This window comes from Tachypleus tridentatus, chromosome 2 (assembly GCF_004210375.1).
Source record: "Tachypleus tridentatus isolate NWPU-2018 chromosome 2, ASM421037v1, whole genome shotgun sequence".
NCBI classification, from domain to species: Eukaryota; Metazoa; Arthropoda; class Merostomata; order Xiphosura; family Limulidae; genus Tachypleus; species Tachypleus tridentatus.
In genome coordinates this window covers 63,974,480-63,994,367 of record NC_134826.1, presented here as the reverse complement: position 1 = coordinate 63,994,367, position 19,888 = coordinate 63,974,480, and the positions used below count along the sequence as shown (strand labels likewise).

The window sequence follows — 19,888 nt, the reverse complement described above, 5'->3', positions numbered from 1 at the left end:
ACCACCGAATCTCGGATGTATGTTTCTGCACTTTGTTCCACAGCTACTGTGAGAGTGCAGACAGATCTCTCTGTGCCTTCTAAAGAATCATGCTCCAAACAAATAAGTCTTTTGACCTTCATGGTTAGAAAGGTTGAATCAACTTTGGCACCTATCTCTATCCCTTTATATACATTCCAACAAACCCCAAGGTTCACATCCTTTGATTCCAGGCACAGGCATTTCCTCAGATTCATCTTTCTCTCTCACTCTAAGATGCAAAACAATCATTTGTTCACATCCTCAGTCTCTGGAATCCCCTTCCAACAGCAAAGAGCTGACTAATCAATCCAGGGCAGGATCCATGGATGTCTATAGATCTCCCTCAAATAAGGAAAGTAAGGAAAAAAGACGTGGTCGTAAACAAAAGGGTTCTCTGCCCAATTCTCCTACACGTAAATAAAAATGGCCACCCTAATACAATGGAATTGTCAAGGTTTATGTTCTAATCTGGATAACGTTAAAACACTGAATGCTTCCTACCATACTGTTTGCCTCTCCTTACAGGAAAAACCTGCCGATACAGTCACCTTTTGGCAGTTTTCTTTATACAGAAATGACAGGCTGTGTGATGGATGAGTGCATGGAGGGATGACACTGTTGGTTGATCAGCATCTGCCCACTGTTTTTGCCACTCAACACACCCTTGGAGGCTGTAGCCATCCGTGTTTCCTTGGGTCATACCATCACTGTTTGCTTTTTCTATCTGTCACTTGGAGAAACTAATATCAATCAGACCTTGATGGTCTCATTGAACAGTTGCTTTCTCCCTTTTTCATCCTGAGGAACTCTAATGGTCATCATCCCCTCTGGGGAAGTGCTGGTATTGGTAGAAGAGGTCATTCTGTAGAGCATATGCTCTCTGATCACAACCTTTCTGATTTCAATACTAGTTCTTCGACTTATTTCCATGTGCATAGTCAGTCCTTTACTCCTATTGATCTCTGTTTGTTCCCCTTCATTATTTTCCCATTTTTCATGGAGGGTTGACAATAATTCATGAGGCAGTGATCATTTCCCAATAATCTTGAGAGAGACTGGCCGTAGTTGGTGCTTCCTGACCCGCGTGCCCTGGTGGAAGCTGGATCAGGCAAACTGGCCTTCTTTCACTGCTCTCACGGAACTTGATCCTACCATTGTCTGTAAGCCATCAATAGACGACTGTGGCAACAGTAACTGACTTATTATACAAGCAGTTGCTCAGTCTTTCTACAACCTTAATACTTTTTTCACTATATTCTCGTCCATGGTGGAATCCTGTCTGCCACATGGCATGGAAGGCTCAAAAATGAGCCTGGAATACTTTTTGTAGATATCTTACACTCTATCCACATTGCTTTTCAGTGGGTCCGTGCACATGCTCTGTGGGTAAGACGTCAAAACCAGAAGAAATCTTGGATTAAGTTCACAACTAGCATATTTTCTACCACCAGTTCCAAAGTCACATGGAACAGGGTTCGAAAGGTCAGTGGGCACTACACTTTTGTCCCCCTTTCGATCTTATTCTCTGATGGCCAAGAAGTAGCTGATATCTGGAGCATCACCAATATTCTTGGTGATAGCTTTTGCCGGGTATCTAGCACTTCTGCTTGTTCCTCCACTTTCTTGGCCATCAAGACTCGGGCAGAGTGATCACCTCTTTCCTTTCGAACTGATTGTCTTCATGACTATAATCGTCCCTTTACACTCGTGGAACTGAAACTGGCCCTTCATCAGTCTGACAGTACATCTGTTGGACCAGATGATATACGCTATGACACGCTGCACTGTCTCTCTCCTGCTTCTCTTGATATTCTTCTAATTGATTTTAACTGGATCTGGCAGGAAAATGTTTTTCTTAAAGTCTGGTGCCAGGCTATTATCTAACCAATGTTTAAGCCTGGGAAAGATCCAAAGATTCATTCAACCTACCATCCAGTTGCTTTGAGTTGTCTCTGAGACCTTAGAGAGGATGGTTAATGCTCGTTATGTTTGGTTCCTCGTATCAGACAACCTCCTCTTGCCCACCCAATGTGGGTTCCGACAACAGCACTTCACCATAAGCCACCTGATTTGACTTAACGTCAGTCGAAGTCTTTCTCAAACAACAACATCTTGTGTCAATATTCTTTGACATTTAGAAGGCTTATGACACAACATGGAGGTATGGCATTTTGCAAGACCTCCATATATATGACCTATGTGGCCATTTACCCATTTTTATTAAATTTTTTTAATGGACAGGAGATTCCAAATTCGTGTGGGTTTGACACTTTCCTTTTCTACAGGAACTTGGAGTTCCTCAGGGCTGTGTTTTGAGTGTCACTTTTCAGTATAAAGATTAATGCCATCACTGAAGAACTCCCTCTCACTGTTGCAAATGGGCTCTGTGTCAATGACTTTCACATCTCATGTCGGTTGTTGAACATGAAATATATTCAGGGGTTTACTCTAAAACTGTTTGCATGCACTTTTGCCACCAACGGGGTATTCATCCTGATTATGAACTCTGTATTGGTGAAGTTGTGCTGCCTGTGGTCTCTGAGACAATTCTTGGGGCTTATCTTTGACTGTAAGCTTACCTTTATACCAAACATTAAGCAGCTATGGGTCAAATGTACAAGAGCACTGAACATCCTCTGTGTCCTCTCTACCACCAGTTGTGGAGTGGATCAATGTTTTATGTTAAAGATAGATTGTGCTCTTATTCAATCGAAACTCGACTATGGATCACTAGTCTATGGCTCTGCCAGACCCTCGGTCTTAACGATGCTGGACCCAATTCATCATCAAGGACTTTAGCTCTGCACTGGGGCTTTCTGCCCCACCTCAATTCAGAACTTATACATAGCAAATTTGCAAAGAAGGTTCATGAGACTATCTGCAACTATCTTTTACTATATTCTTCGAAACTTCATTACCAAAGCATCCCACCTGGGGTTGTGTTTTCCTTCCTCGGTGGGCCATACTTTTTCAGAACAGAAGATCTGCCATTGCTCCTTTTGACCTTTGCATCCAGGCACAGTTCAATGAATTATGTCTGTCCTTGGATAACATTGCAGAATCCTCTGGTCAGCCCATCCCACCATGGCTTATTACAGTCCCCAAATGTGACCTTTCTTTAAGTCATCTGAGAAGAGCAGATACTCCCGATTGGAAGTACCGTCTTTTATTTACTGAACATCTTTCGAACAATCTTTCCATTCCCATTTATGTGGATGGTTCCAAATAAGGCGACTGTGTTCACTGCTGAATTGTACGCCATTTCTTTTGCCCTGGATCATATTGTAACTAAGCAGTACCTGACTGCATTATTTATACTGACTTGCTTAGTTCTCTACTGGCTCTGGAATCTCTTCACGTTGGTTCACACCCTGTTCTCACTGATATTCAAACCCGACTCGCCCATTTCTCATTGACATTAACTTCTATCCAGTTTTTCTGAATTGCAGGCCGTGTTGGTATTTGTGGGAATGAGCTTGCAGACACAGCAGCTAAATCTATCTGCTCTGACACTCACTACTGTACCTGTTTCATACATGAACTGTGATCCTGTATTCAAGGTTTGGCTCTGTGCCAGCTGGCAGTCAACTTGGAGTGAGCAACGCAAAAACAAGCTTTTCCAAATAAAACCGTATATTGGACTTTGGTAATCTTGCTTCCATAAGGACCAAAAGGAGGAAGTTGTTCTAACTAAACTATGCATTGGTCACAGTTTTTTAACTCATCATTTTCTTTTATCTGAAACTGATGCACCAGTGTGTAGTCTATGTAGCACTCAGATTACTCTAAGCCACATTTTACTTTCTTACCATTGTTACGATTCTCAACGACGGCACCATTTTAAACATGTTCCGTCTCAAGGTTTGTCCATAACATTAGACAGTATTATTGGTGACACTGTCCACCTTGATAAAGTTTTTCGTTTTTTCAGGCCATTAATCTTTTTAATGTCAGTTAGGTGTTTTATATTTATTCATTAAACGTTTTTTATTGTGGTTCACTTTTAAGAATCACAATCTCTAGTTCGATTTGAAATTAGAAAACGGCCAGAACATTGAATAACTCGACACCAGGACTGGAAAGGCCAATTTCAGGTGAATAACGATGCTGTTTGAACTACCCGTTAGTCATCCTGGTGAGTTATTATTACAGTTTTGCTGCATGTCTTTTTAAACTTTTATTACTTTACTTTTTGATAATAGCCGTAATGACACAAAACCCAGAACCAGGACTGGAAAGGCCAACCTCAGGTTCTCGTACTTACCTGTTAGTCTTCCTGGCGGATTACGATAATTACCATTATCCTACAGAAAGTCCTTTACAAATTCTGTTACTGTAGTTTCTCTCAACATTATAGACTGAATGTTAACTTTTGTTTTATGCTATTTGTTTTTAAATGCTGTTTTGTTACACCTTCATTTCCTTTTATGAATTTTACTACATTTACTTTAGCTTTACCTTTTTACCGGACTTTGGCGCAGATAGCCTAGCTGCTATGTGCCATAAAACACTAAATCAACCAACTAATCATATTGTATCATATTATATATAACCTTTATTTATTATTAGATGAAAGCTACAGTTTCTACTCTTGAACAAGTACATGTAGTGTTCGTGTACACAATTTGATATTAGAAACTTTGGAATCATTGCGTATCAGTTCTGTTTTGTTTTTTAAATCTGCACAATGGGTTGTCTGGGTTGTGGCCACTATAGCAATAATCTCCGAATCTTACTATTAAAAGGCTCCTTAGTGGCACAGCAGTATGTCTGTGGACATACCAGAATAGAAAGTGGATTTCAATTCTCACGGTGGGCAGAATACAGGTAGCCTATTGTGTACCTTTATGCTTAATTACAAAATAATTACTGTTAAGTCCTAAAGCTTGTTGCTTAGTCACCAGTAGTGACTGGACCCATTTTTGTTTTAGCTGTAAAGTTCTGGACCCACACAAAATACAAGCATTGAAAATCCATAACTGATTTTGTTTCATTGTTGTATATTAGAAGTAGTTTCGTAAGTCTCACATAAAATTGTAAAATGAAATCTAAAACTACCAATAAAAGAATTAGTTAGTCCAAGTGTGAAAAGAAGTTTTAGCAATTAGTTCAATAAGACAATGTATTTATAAGTTCTATATTATTATTGGATTAAGTATCGTAATCTAACCAACCACGACGTCCAAAATTTATTTTCTAGTTATATCGTTTTGTCAGTGTTTAACTACATATTTATAAAGATTGCAGAACTTTCGTACTGATATTTAAAAGAAAGCGTCGCTAAAGACAGCAACATCTCTGTTATTTGTGATGCTATGTTAATACAGCTAATTAGACAATATGTCCAACTATGAAAAGCGTCCCCCAAAATAAATGAAAGTAGGGTACTTGCTACATGTGATGGGTTGGTTATAGTTTACTGTATTAGCGAGAGTAGTATCTATAACGGAAGGGTTAAACAAGTTAATGAGTGGAGTTTCATCTCTAATCGCAATCCACTGGTGTGAAAGAAAGAGATAACTGATGAGGAATAAAAAAGGTGATGGAGGAACTGCAGAAGTGGTGTGGGTGATTATTGCAAAACTGCGTATCTGCAAGATGGTTATGTGAAAAAGTTCGACAATACGCAATGTCAACCATGCATTATAAATGCTGAATTGAAATAAATTTTATAATGGTTTTTAAACCTATACCTTTTTATGTACGTAATGTGTCATTGAAGGTTTCAGACAGTTTAGATCAGACCATTAATATGATGCACATTGGTGTTAAAGAAACAGATAATACTAATTTCCTCCACCCTATTGTACGTTGTTTATCATTACATTTTAAATCGAGTTTAGGTTTTTGAAAAGTGGGGATGCTTTTCTTAAACCATATGTGGGAAATGAACCTTTGGTTTGACGTTTCAGGCAAATATTGGAATAAAAAGAACAAAGGCGAGAAGATAAATATTTTATCTTTCTTTGGTTAAAGCTCTTATTTATTGTTTGCAGTAAGACTTAGGAATACACTACTGTTGATGGAAACTCTGTGATGGTCATTAAACATCGTAAAACACTATAAGGCCATCTTAAATGCTCAAAAACATTATTAAGCTATGAATGTGGAGTTCCCGTTTTCCAAGTTGAGAGTAAATTCATGGTAATATACGTGGTGAACGTTATTTACAGAGGTTAATTCTGATGGGTGGTGAATTTATCCTGTATGTGAGCTCATCAGGTAATTTAACTATTCCCATTGTGTAGTCGTACTCTGTTTGCATTTTTTATGAGCAAAACTTTAGGAGTCTTTTCAGACAATGCCAAAATCAAGGGCACAGCAGTATATCAACGGATGCACCACTAGAAATCAGGTTTCGATACCTGTAGTGGGCAGAGCACTGATATTCCATTGTATAGCTTTTTACTTAATCCTAGACAAACAAACTTGCCTAAATAATCGTGTATATTTAGGTACGTAAACACTGGAAGTACAAAAGGAAAAAAAATTGTCAAGTAAATATTTGATTATATTTTGCCTTTTTTTTTTTTTTACAAGACAGAACATCTAGTCGTTACAGAATAAATCAAAGTTGGAAGCACGAGTTAATTATTTGAATATAGTGAGGCATCTTTCAGTAATATATTTTGTAGAACTTAATGGAATCGTGCCACTGAGTGACTCCACTGTGACATTCTTGTCAGGAACAACAAAATAGACGAAGGAACTTCTTTCACGTGGTCTTTCGGCCTCATCATTTGGAACAAACAGTCAATGAAACTGTAAAGTACAATAGAATAGAATGTAAGTTTTGGTACAGCAGAAAGGAGAACAGTCATCAGGGGTAAGATGCATATATGTTACATAAAGAGTTGGTTAAATGTATCTTAAAATGACAGCTAAGTACAAGGTGAAATATTTTCATCCAAATTACTGCTTCACTTCATCAAACAATATCACCGTCATCTAAGTGTGTGCACCACAACGTACCTAGAAAATGTGGGCTTGAGGAAGATAGTGGAGGAACTTCAAGACTACTATAATTTGCAGGCGTGCACAACCAACGTATGCTTTACCCGAATTTGGTACTTCGGCATTTTAATAATTCGGAAGTTCAGATAGAAGTCAATGATGAATTCGATACAGATTCGTTTGCCCTATATGCTAAGAGGTTAAAAGACAAGGAGTTGATGTCAAAGATCTTGTTGGTGAAGAGCATGATAGCATCGCCGTTGTGAGTGGCGAGTATTTTGTGGTGGAGCAGAAAATAAGACAAATCGTACCTCAGTGTTTGGTGCAACTTGACATTCGTGTACTGTATGCTTATATGAAGTAAGAGAAGTGTTGGATATGCTGAAGAGTTCCAGGTTAGGTTATTTAAAAGCAGCAGGTTTTGTTGGAAATCTAGCAGTATTGCAAGCCTTGAGATGTGACGACAAAGTAGCTCATCATTTTCAATGCTCTGGTGACATCGCTACCAGAAATCCCCCAGTGAGACAACAGTAATTCTTTGAATTTACAATTGTAGAATAAGGAATTCAGTTTCCCTCCGTGGGCACAAAAGATAGCCCGAAGGGACTTTGCTATAAGAAAGCACACGCACATACTACTTAGAATATTGCAGTCGGCGTCAGTTACAGGGCTCTAGTTTGTAGTTCTGACCAAACTTTGAAAGAATGATGCCATACGATATAAAATGAGCCACCTTAATTTCAGCCATTGATAGTTTTATTGGAAAACTAAATGAACGGTTTAATATGGAAAATATCCGAATTTCACTCCCTTTCGGCAACTGTCCCCAAATCAGAAGAAATAATCGATATTCACTATTAAACCTCCAACAGCTCATTACAGACCAAACCTCAAACACAAAAATGTAAATGAGGCCAACTAAGATAATGAATGAGTATTCAGGTGTCATGTTTGGAGCAGTCGAGGAGGTTTAAAACCTCTAATTACGGCTTTTGCTGAACTTTGCAATATTATAATGATAGCAATAACTATTCCAGTTAGCAGAGCAGATTGTAAAAGTAGCTTTAGGAAGCTAAAACTAATCAAAAATCGCATTAGAACAGACCCGGTATGTCCAGGTGGTTAATGCGCTCGATTTGTAATCTGGGGATAGTGGTTTTGAATCGCTGTCACACCAAACATGTTCCCTAGTGAGCCGTGGGGGTGTTAACGTGACGGTCAATCCCACTATTCATTGGTAAAAGAATAGCCCAAGAATTGGCGGCGGGTGGTGATGACTAGCTGCCTTGTCTCTTGTTTTATACTGCTAAATTAGGGATGACTAGCACAGATAGTCCTCGGGTAGCTTTGCGCGAAATTCAAAACCGAACAAACCCATTAGAACCCATATGTTTAACAGTAATTAATTTGAACAAAGAACGCGCTCTTTCAATTCATATTGGTCAGGTTGTTGACATATTGGTTTTATTGAAAACGGAGTATAAAATTTTGACTATAATCCGTTGATAGCATATTAGCTGAAAACGTGTATTGTAAAAACAAATTCTTATATCACAAAAGTAATAAAATATGGATGAAAATTTCCAAAACACATAAAGTTGCACAAGGAAAAAACATTGAAACATCCCTCAGTCACAGATTGCACATTTTTTTACTTGTGTTTTATCTGCTCACTGTTGCTGGATATAGTCCATTACTCCAGATGAACAGCAAGTCTGCAACAAAAATAACAGTGGCCTGGATCCATTCTCCTGACTTAGTTTTCAGCTCGGAGATAGTAAAAGTTTCAAATGTTAAGGACATCTGTAACACGACTTAAAGTATGGCATTGTTTGGTAGGAGTATCTCAAGAGCTTTCTTAGCAATAAGAGGGTACGCTACAATTTGGTGACATTGAGAACGTTGTTCTGAAAAGTTGCTGTTGAACCTGGCTCTGCTGAAGTTCAATGATTTCTTCGAGGTATTCAACTATGACGTCTGCTGTCGCAACACTAAACGTGAACGGCTGTCTCACTGTGACTCTGGTGGGGAAGTATCCATCGGGAGACTTTGCGAGTTCATCTAAGTGCATGTCAATTCCTTGCATAGTTCCCCTGGTACAGAAATGTCTCCGATTTCAGACACATCTTCGATCTTACTTACACAGTCGTCCAGCAGGGGAAGTTTGCGAAGTTATCATTCTCTGTTCGTCGTTTCCATAACGGTACCTTTTTTTGAAAAGTGTGTCTTGACCTTTGCCGAATCCCTGGGGTTCGATTGAACTCAGGTTAAGAACTTCTGGGTTAGATGAAGTCAGAATCGCTGAAATACATTCCACACGTCTGTCTCAATCCCGGTGCGTGTTCTTCAGGTGGAAAACAAGAGGTTTCATTTGTCTCTGCAATAGCATCTTTGACTTCATAGTCGACATCTGGATGAAAGCTAATGTGTACAGAAATTACACTTATTTACTACAGTTTTCTATATTTTCAAAAACACATAAGGAAGGTTATGGATTAACTCTGAATTAAGCTGAAAACTGACTATAAGAATGGAAATAAATATACTTAAAGATCTGAAAATGAGTTTTACTTAGATTACTGGACATTATCTGTATTTAAGTGGAATTGTAATATTAGCAAGAAATGGGGATTTTAAAAGCCAAAAATCTGATAATATTGTTCTAGGTATCAAGATATTAATCACACCAGACTTCTGTTCGAATAGTATTAATAAAAGGAAATTGTTATTTTTGAGAAATGCAAGAAATAGCCTATGGATTCAGATCGAAACAATATTTTAAAATCAAAAACAAGAAAGTATCTGAAACTATTTACGTTTTTCTATTGGAAAATCTCTATATCAAAACTGTTTTGTTATTAAGCACAAAGCTACACAATTGGTTAGTTCTGCTATGAGGACATAAGTACGGGAATCGAATCTCTGTTTTTAGCGTTTTAAGTCTTCGAATTTGCTGGTAAACCACTGGAGGGGCACTCCAATTTTGTGGAGATTAGTTAGTTTTTAGTGTCAAAAGTTTTGTGTTCATATTCCAACATTTCATAGCTGTTAGAGAAATCTCAGAGGAGATATAAAGTGACGTACAGATTATCTATGTTTACCTACAAAGTTAGTGTCGTACAGGCGATCTGTTTTTACAAATAAAGTTAGTGACGTACAAATGGTTTGGTTTATATAATATAGATTTACTAAACAACAAATCTCTTGTATATATTATTGTATGCACAGACATTAACATCATGATATAATAACAAATAATTAAGAAGAAAATGGTATGAAGTGGTAAACAGGTGCTGAAATAAAAAGGGTTAAAAGCCAACAAGCTACATTTTTAACTATTTACATGAAACTGATTCGTCATACTGGGGACTTTAAGATGAACCTTCTACTGTGTGAGAACCTCGTGCACAACTTAGTTTCGTAATGGTAGTAATATAAAATAAATCAGTACTTCCTATCTCACATGATACATATTATATATCAGGCAGTTCTTGTTGTTTTAGTCCCACCTGTAGTTTGTTTACCGTACTGAACTGAACCCCGAATTATAGCGTTGTAACTGCGTATAATCTTTTAGTAAATCTTTTGATGTTTTATTTTGTAATGGGGTAAATAGAGAAAATGTAATTGTTTCACGCTTAGAAAAATAAAACAAAAATGAAGAGGAAGAGTTAACTGTTGGAGAAGATTGTGATTGATGGTACTTCAGTTGTGTGGAAACCACCAATTTAGTTGTATAAAAATGGGAAGATAATTATTCCAAAGGACCGTAATAAACGTGTAGAGGTTGTAGTGTGCAACAAGTGCATGTCGTACCTTTGTGTTTATGTGAAGCTAAAATTACCTGCTGAATTTCTGTTATGTTTAAGACTAAAAACTTCGAGACTATAAAGTAATGTCTGTTGTTGTTTGTTTCTTTTGCACTTCCCATCACAGTGGCATAGCAGGATGTCTGCGAATTTACACAGCTAGAAAAAGGATTTCGATATCCGTGGTAGGCATAGCACAAAAGACTCATTGTGTAGCTTTGACCTCAATTTCAAAACAATTTTACTTTTGCATCGTATCTTTCAGTATCGTTAAATTAAATACCTTACGCTGATATTGTGTTAGTTTGTTTATTGTTGAGCACAGAGCTACACAATAGGCTGTTTGGAGTTGTGCTCACCTAAGGTATCAAAATTCGATTTTTAGCGATATATGCTTTCAGACTTATCGCTGATTCCTTGGGAGAGGAAGGAGGTTGCTAATGTTCTTTTAGTCTTGAGTCATTTGTTTTATAAATATGAAAATTTATCAGCACAAATGGCCTTAAGCCGACTCGTGCAATCAAATTCCAATTTTCAAACTGTAACAGCATGGCTAGGACGCTCGTCTTGCGATCTGCGGGTCGCGAGATTGAACCCTGACACCTTTACAACCGTAGGGGCATTATAATGTATTCTACCTTAAACTCTAAAACGAACTAATATCAAGTACCGGAAGAATTTTACCTCTTTTTACACCTATATATTTTTTTGAATTATGGTTTAACTCGTACTTCGCATCTTAATTTCTTCTAATAATCAAGCCTATGAAACTATTTCCCATCACAAATGTAGACTAATCTTGTCATTATTTAGTGAACTTACTGTTCATTTTCTCCATTTAACATAACCGTCTATAACGGGGTAATTTCGGTTGAAATTCTGTTTTAATTCTTTTGGCAACATGAGAAAATCCTTTGATTTCTTATGTATATCGGATATCTTTTGAAAACACAAATCATCCAATGCTAGTTCTATGTTAACGCACAATAAAAAATAGAGTTTTTACTTTCACATATGCAAACACAAAAATATAATCAAACTTGTACAAATTGATACAACGCAACGATCCAGTTGAGTACACACTTTACATTTGGGTCAGTTGTGACAGATATATCTAACTAAACACCTAAAATGCTAGTCAAATGTACCTAAATCTATCGTAAGTATCAAAATACAACATTAAAGTCACCATTTATTTCATCTTCTATTATAGTGTATTTCTTCAGCGTATTAGAGACTTTCATTAGAACATGAAAACATTGATAAGAAATTATTTGGATAACCATGTGACCTCGATTCCTCCAAACAATATAGTTCAAACCAAAATATTATTACTGTTGTTAAGGTGTGAATATTCAAGCTGACAAAGTGTAATTATAATTAATTATGTTTGTGATAAGTCGTTATTATACAGGTTTCTTATGTTTTAATTGTATTATATTTTCATTTGGTATTTTTAGGATTTTCCAATAAAAGGAAAAGTGTAAAGCATTTCAACTGCACTACGTATGTCATTAAATACAGAATATTACGGATACAATAGTGTTGAAATGATATAACATACAATTTTTGAAAACCTCTAAAAGTAAGAATAACGAATATTTTTTAAACCAATATTAAGCCTAATACCGATATGACGAATACAATTATTCAAAACACACACACACACTTAAAATGAGAAAGCTTCTTTTGTCCGTTAACACTTGTCAAAACCACAAAGTAAATAATATATCCCCTTTAATTACACTGGTTTACAAAAAAATATTTTTTGTCTGAGGCTTTGTTTTGTAATTTCGCACAAAGCTACTCGAGGGCTATCTGTGCTAGCCGTCCCTAATTTAGCAGTGTAAGACTAGAGGGAAGGCAGCTAGTCATCACCACCCACCGCCAACTCTTGGGCTAGAATGTGAATAGGTGTTTTTTACTAATTTGGGTGTGCTGAATTCAAATTTATAAACAGTTTTGCTCTATCACCTCTAGTTTTCTGGCTTTTAAATAGTCTCATTTTAGTATATACAGAGTATATACGTGCTTATTTCAACAGTTGCAGCAGCTTATTACAGATAAAACAGGATAGATAAAGAACATTGACGGAATAAATATACTTGGATGACACAATGTACACAATTCATAGTACCGCAGACAGTTAGAAGTGTGTTTTCTTAGATGATCTGGTGTATTTTGCCTCCGGGATGTCACGCAAGAGCATCCAGCAGAAGTCTCCCATCATGCTGGGGTTCCACTTGCCTTGGTAGTTGCTCTCCATCTTCGTAATGTCTTGGTGGAATCTTTCTCCGTGCTCATCACTCACTGCTCCAAGGTTTGGAGGGAAGAAGTTGAGGTGGGAATGGAGAAAATGAATTTTGAGTGACATTCGGCATCCCATATCCTCATAAGTCTTTAGCAACTTCTCAATACAGGCTTGGTAATTTGGTACGCGTGTGTTACCAAGGAAGCCACTACAGACTGACTTAAATGCTTCCCATGCTCTCAGTTCCTTTAAGGTAAGAAGCTCCTCAAAATCAGTATCCTTCAGCACTTCTCGGATTTGAGGTCCGACAAAGATGCCCTCTTTGAGCTTAGCAGCACTGAGACCTGGGAACACAGTAGACAAGTGTTGGAAGGCAGCACCATTTTTGTCCATGGCCTTCACGAAATTCTTCATCAAACCAGGCTTGATGTGAAGAGGAGGAAGAAGCACCTTCTTCATGTCAACCAGAGGATTCTCTTTGACGCTGTGTTCGCCAGGAACGAAAGTGCTTCTAGACCCCCCAGTCTTTCTGCTTGTAATGCTGGGATACAGCTCGACTATCCCAGAGACAGAGAAAGCAACAGTACTTTGTAAAATTAAATCATATGTAAGGCAATAATAATTATGTGCGTCGTTGGAAATTGTAATACAAATATATACCCAAAAGATTGTGTAACACAATTGTCGAGGGACACCAACCTCCTGCGCTGACTGCCAGTGCACTACTGGCTGTTGATTGAGACGTGTTGGCTACGCTTAACTGCCAAAATCCGTCTTGATATATAGCTATATATATATATATAATGTAATGCTATCACTTACATTTATTGCATAATAACTAAAAAAGAAGACATAAGTCACACAATATTAGAAATTAACCCTGAATGCATATACGCCTTTATGTACAGTATGTGTACAAAATGTACAGTATGCATATCTAAAAAACTAGAGGTGATGAGTAAAAACGGATTTCAAATCTGAATTCAGCACCCCCAAATTAGGTTAAAACAGCTGTTTTTTGTGCTTGCTTCAATTTCTTTGTAAACCAGTGTTATTCTTAATAAATATTTTTGTTTTATTTCACAAACATTTGAGAAATATCTATTAAAATACTAGCACGAATGGGAGGCTGGGGTTACAGCACACGTCAGTTTGGAAGGAAAGAGTAGATAAGTTATTTTTATTTATTCTACTGCATTGAAGGCTTTAGTTACATAGATTTTATAAACGTACGATAGTTATGGTAATTGTATTATGCGCAATCAATAATTTAGGAGTGGATGAATTGAACGTTTTTTATGTCAGTTACAAAGAGTGTTTGCATTTGATATAAAATATTCGTATCTTAATTATTTTTCTCGAATTAAGGTGACCGTAAATATCTGGCGCTCGGACATTTAAACGAAAATGACGCTGTAATACTTATTCTTTGTATTGTGAGCTATATTTTGTCGTTGTTATGAGTTATATTTTTAATGTGTTAATTTACTTATTTGGTTGAAGTATGGCATTGCTTGATCGCTAGGAATCTAAGCTCATAACCGGAGGATTATGAATTCGATTCCCATCCCCTAACATGCTTGTTTCTTCAGTCATGAGGTTGTTATTAAGTGATATTTCCTTAAACCGTGTATTTCTCAGTGGTTAGGGCACTTGACTTGTAATCTGAGGACTCCAAGTTCGAATCATGTCCTTGAACATGTTTGCCTTTATTATGTGTCCATCAACCTATATAAACCATAGGAAAAAACGAATTGGTAAATTCTAGGGCTAACCCGAAACTACTTCTACCACTAAATGCATCACCTCAATTCCTGAAGTACTTAAACACGAACTTCTAATAGTGATAGTGTAGAAGAATTGAAAGAATTAAAAAATGAGCAATTAGTAACACAGAAAAGCAGGTGTTTCTTGAAAGGATATGTTACATGATCATTAGAATCAAATATATATGGAAAGAGTATTTGTAGATGATGCTAAAAAGAGGAAACTGGCAGCTATAGTGAAGATTTCCATGAATGAACAGCTATTTATAACAAGGATACAATGCCCTAAGGACGTATGTCACAACCAAAATAAATAAAAGGAACTACAAAGAGCTAACCAAACATCAAAACGATTGAAATTAGCTAAAAGTATGGGGCGAAGTTCAGCTGCGAATACTCCATTTGTTCCAAATTACTTAAAAAATTCATTATTTGAAGGTAGTTCTCCACAAGTTCATGCGCTTATTGCTGAAAATTTTTTATTATGTTGGCTGACACTTGTTCTACATCTACAATCGTTTGACCCGATTTGTTAATGAAAGATGGGAAATTACCTCTTCAGATGAAGCGAGAACAGGAATTAATGCAGACAAAGGACAGACATTACGTCTTATAGCTTGTCTTATATTCACTGACTAAATTGATCAGATTTTTTTCACGTCAAAAACAGTATCGAAACTTTGTTAATAATAATGATAAACACTATTTTAAAGTTTATTCGATTGCACAAAAAAAGTGTTATACGGTGCGAAAAATACTATTTTACAACGTACCAGATTTTTATGAATCTCGTGGTTTTTAATGTATAAAAACAAATATGTATGTTCAAACAAAGCGCTATAAACCTTTGATGCAACTCTTCGAAGTGCATCATTACTTTTCTTGTACCTGCACGTGTAAACATTGGTTTGTTGAATTAAATATTGGAAAAAATCGTTCACTTCAAAGGCCATAAAATATACTGAGTTTCAATTAAATATTGATAATTTATTGTACATTATTATGTTTTATTCCAACTAACGGTCCCCTGCTGATTCAGCAGTAAGTCTACTGAGTTACAACGCTAAATTTAGGGGTTCGACTCCCCTCGGTGGGCTCAGCATATAGCCCGATGTAGCTTTGCTATACGAAAAGACACAATTCTCCATAAGGATTTGTTTCTCTTATTTCGACAAAGGACGTCGTCAACACACAGCAATGGCTAACAAGAGAGAATGAATAATTGAAATTGTTATACGCACTTCTTACAAAATTCTCTTCCGGACCAGTAACTAATAATATAGTTTATTGTGAATGTAAGCTGACACAGTCGTTACTATTACAGGATAATTAGATATAAATCGTTCACTCACCGATTTCTTGCATATCAAGTAATGGGACTTTTTTCCATTATTAACAAACACATTTATTTTCAGTTCGAACTTTTCAATCATCTCTAGACTGTGTTACTACTAGGTTGCTCGCCAGCTAGGGTCACAGAATTGATGCTCTAAGTTAATTTAATCCCTAAATTGTCGATTGTAACTGCCTTCAATAGGTGATTGACTTATCTCTAGTAACAGTTTCTCAAGTTAGAGGGCAGTAAAACATTTAATTTCGTCGCTTTCCTCATGATTTGATTTCCTTCCAAATGATACGATATGTATCAATTGTAGATCATATCGCACAAGAGCACTCTCGTAATTGGTCAATCCAAAGGTCAGAGTTCTTGTATTGCTGTGACGAGAATAACAGTGCAAATAAGACTTATTTATCTGAGAGATTGTAAAAGTTTTGGTATGATTTAATAATTAAATAGAAGCCATCGTATTTGGTTGATACGAGCAGCTGTTATATCAATATTTAATAGGTACAATAGTATTGAAATGGTGTATCACAAGCAACAGTTTAGTTTGTGTTTAGATTTTATGGAGACGTATAAATAAAGCGGGTAAAAGACATACATTCCATAGTTATAAAGCAGCAAAGTTGATATATGGGATTATTTAGACACATCTAAATGGATAAATATAAATCATGCCAAATATTAACTTTTATAACGTGTTTACTGAGATATATATCTTATATATATATATATATATATATATACAGTGGAGCGCTATTAAGCCGCGGACCAGTAAACCGCGAAATCGCTTAAGCCGCTGCAACAAATCTTGTGAGCGATGATTATCGCGGCTCACTGCTAATTTAAGATCGTGTAAAAACGCGGTTTACGAATTTAATCCTGGCTTTATAACTTACGGGGATATTTAAAAAGGATTTGCTTTAATTTGGGAAATAAATAAAATATATCACAATAGAAATCGACTGTTAATTTACCTTATCCGCTCTCTATGTCAGCTTCATGGAGGCCGCCATTGTTACCGAATTACACCTCTCCATACATTAAAGTTAATCCGTGAAAAAAGTGATCAATAATTAAAGTATTATTTTTAATTCGATAATCCCATTATAATGATCACGCAATGACCTGGATGAGGCTCCTCGGCGGAGCTGTTGGCGACTTTGGCTTTTCAGTCACAAAGGTTTAAGCCGCGAACCACTTAAGCTGCAGTTAAGCAGGTTGATCCCCCCCAAATACCGCGGCTTAACGGCGCTCCACTATATATTTCAACTTTTCTAACAAAATTATGTATTTCATGTATTGTTTTAAACGTCGGTGACTAAAGATCAGTAGAAAAGCTACTAAAATATCGAAATTAAACATATAAATAATTAGATAGAATATTTCGAAGATGATGACGCTTTGAAAGGTTCTCAAAAGTTTACTCACAACACTTGGAGCCATGGTTGTACAAGTAAGCATTAACTATACAGGGAAGAGTGAGTCAGAGGAACTCATTGATAAGTTCAAGGGGTTCATAAAATCATTTAAAGATAATGGCCAAAAAATAACTATGTGAAATTTTGAATAGATCACTAGGGTTAAATCTAGGCTTAAAATAATATATAAGAATGTGAAGGTCAGCTGGCTAGACTTGTGGGATTAGTTCAGTGGGGGCCCAGCATGGCCAGGTGGGTTAAGGCGTTCGACTCGTAATCCGAGGGTCGCGGGTTCGAATCTCCGTCGCACCAAACATGCTCGCCCTTTCAGCCGTCAATCTCACAATTCATTGGTGAAAGAGTGGCCCAAGAGTTGGCGGTGGGTGGTGATGACTAGCTGCTTTCCATTTTTCCAAATTAGGGACGACTAGCGCAGATAGCCCTCGTGTAGCTTTGCGCGAAATTTAAAAAACAAACAAGTTTTGTAGACTCCCCTTGTGGCACAGCGGTATGTCTGTGGACTTATAACGCTAGAAACTGGGTTTCGATACCTCTGGTGAGTAGAGTACAGCTAATTACAGTACAGTGGCTTGATGGATGAACACAGAGGGTTGTTATAAATGGTGTTTTCTCAAACTGGATTAATATCACAAGTGGGGTACCTCAGGGGTTAGTGTTAAGATCACTGCTGTTTCTGACTTACAACAGTAAAATAAGTGAAGGAATGGCCAATAAATTACTTGAATTTATTATGATGTTAAAGTATTTGGTGTTGCTGGTTGTGAAGAGGATGTTGCTGCTTTACAAAAGGATTTAGATCATTTAGTGAGTCGTACAAATACCCATTGGTAAATGGGTTTTAATCAGGATAAATGCAAGATGTACAATGTGGATTTTTATACTTTAATTATAAGTATAATTTAGATGGAAATAACCATAACAATGTCATGAAAAAAAAGGGTCTTAGTGCAATGGTTGATCAGTCTTTTCTAAGCAATGTGATAGGATAAATATGATTTTAGGTTGTATATATAGAAATATTGAATACAAGTGTAAAAAAGTTATAATTTCATTGTAAAGATTAATGATCAGGTTACATTTGAAGTATTGTGTTCAGTCTTAAGCTCATTACCTTATGAAAGACACTGAATTGTTGAAAAGGGTTCAGAAAAGGGCTAATAAAATGGTACTTGGAATGGAGGGGTTGTCATGTGAGTAGAGGTTTGTTTTCTATTTCGCGCAAAACTACATGAGGGTTATCTGTGCTAGTCGTCCCTTATTTAGCAGTACCTGACATCGATAATTATAGAACTAGGGGATACAAATACAGATTTAGACAAGGTAGAAGCTGTCTTAGCTGAAGACACTGTTATTTTTCTAACAGGGTGGTTACCCTGTGGAATAGGTTAACTTCAAATATTTTGAAAAACAGTAAATTTGAGTGAGTTTAAAAGAAAGCTTGATAAATACAAATTATAATGGCTGGCATTAATGTAATTTTTAAAAAATTTAATAGGTTATAGATTGACTTAGAAACAACAGAAATGTAACTAGCTTACTTGTTGTCTCTAAACGTTACGTTAATCAACATTCTTTAAATATTGTTTGATGCGCAATGTCATTCATCTTTTCACATGCGATGACATACGAACAAGGCCACGTGAGGTTATACGGGTAGTGAAATCAATATAAAGTGAGAATAAACACAAGTTGAAAGCTTTGACCTTTCACAAACTTTGAGAAAAGAAGAATCAACTTCGCCTATCGTTTTGGAGTATGCCTACTGTGTAAGTTGACATGGCAGTGGTTTCATTTACTGACACTGGTGTAGCTTATCAGTGGAACGAATCCACTGTATTGACGTATTCGTACACTGTACCATTTCAACGGAACACTAGCTCATGTATCATGGGGCTAGCTATAAACAATTTATTTGTTTTTTTTTAGACCATAATCCCAGTTTTTAGTTGAAAGCCACATCAGCCGTAATAATAACGTAATAAGACGAGAACAGAGGAAGAAATTATTCTTTATTGAGATATCTTTTTTTAGATCTAATAACGACTGTTAGAAACTGTAAAAAGTGAGAAATACAATGGAACCTATAATGATAATAATAATAAATAAATAATATGAAAAAAACTGTTATATTTTATACGGATTCTTCGTTACTTTATCCGTGTTAATATAAAGCTTATATTTATATTTTCGTTTTTTCATAGAATGAAAATACAAGCATAATCATAGCCCTCTCTCCTCCAATTTTCAAAACACTGACTTGCTCAGGAAATCTTTACGGTGTGCACATGAAGCCCCAAGCAGCA

At 36.5% G+C, this 19,888-nt stretch overlaps 2 protein-coding genes across 13 annotated transcripts in view; one reads left to right on the top strand and one right to left on the bottom strand.

The window, feature by feature from the left end:
• LOC143243996 (uncharacterized) overlaps positions 1–19,888 on the top strand; it is a 159,506-nt gene that overhangs the window by 21,198 nt on the left and 118,420 nt on the right. For 4 of the 8 annotated variants that reach the window (XR_013024846.1, XR_013024842.1, XR_013024845.1 and 1 more), the window contains one exon: positions 4,030–4,156. The exons of 2 other annotated variants lie outside the window; for them this stretch is intronic. Coding sequence is in view for 1 of the 6 variants with exons in the window: in XM_076487913.1 (XP_076344028.1) it covers positions 4,030–4,054 (25 nt within the window). In the remaining 5 variants the exon portion in view is untranslated. Of the gene's footprint in view, positions 1–4,029; positions 6,568–19,888 lie in introns of those variants that run through there. 2 more of the 8 variants (XR_013024840.1, XM_076487913.1) reach the window with 1 other exon arrangement.
• The window catches only part of LOC143243997 (1-aminocyclopropane-1-carboxylate oxidase-like), a 41,790-nt gene continuing 28,559 nt past the window's right edge, over positions 6,658–19,888 (bottom strand). For all 5 annotated transcript variants that reach the window (XM_076487918.1, XM_076487922.1, XM_076487917.1 and 2 more), the window contains one exon: positions 6,658–9,396. In XM_076487918.1, the coding sequence (XP_076344033.1) occupies positions 9,302–9,396 (95 nt within the window). In that variant the 3' untranslated portion in view covers positions 6,658–9,301. The remainder of the gene's footprint in view (positions 9,397–19,888) is intronic.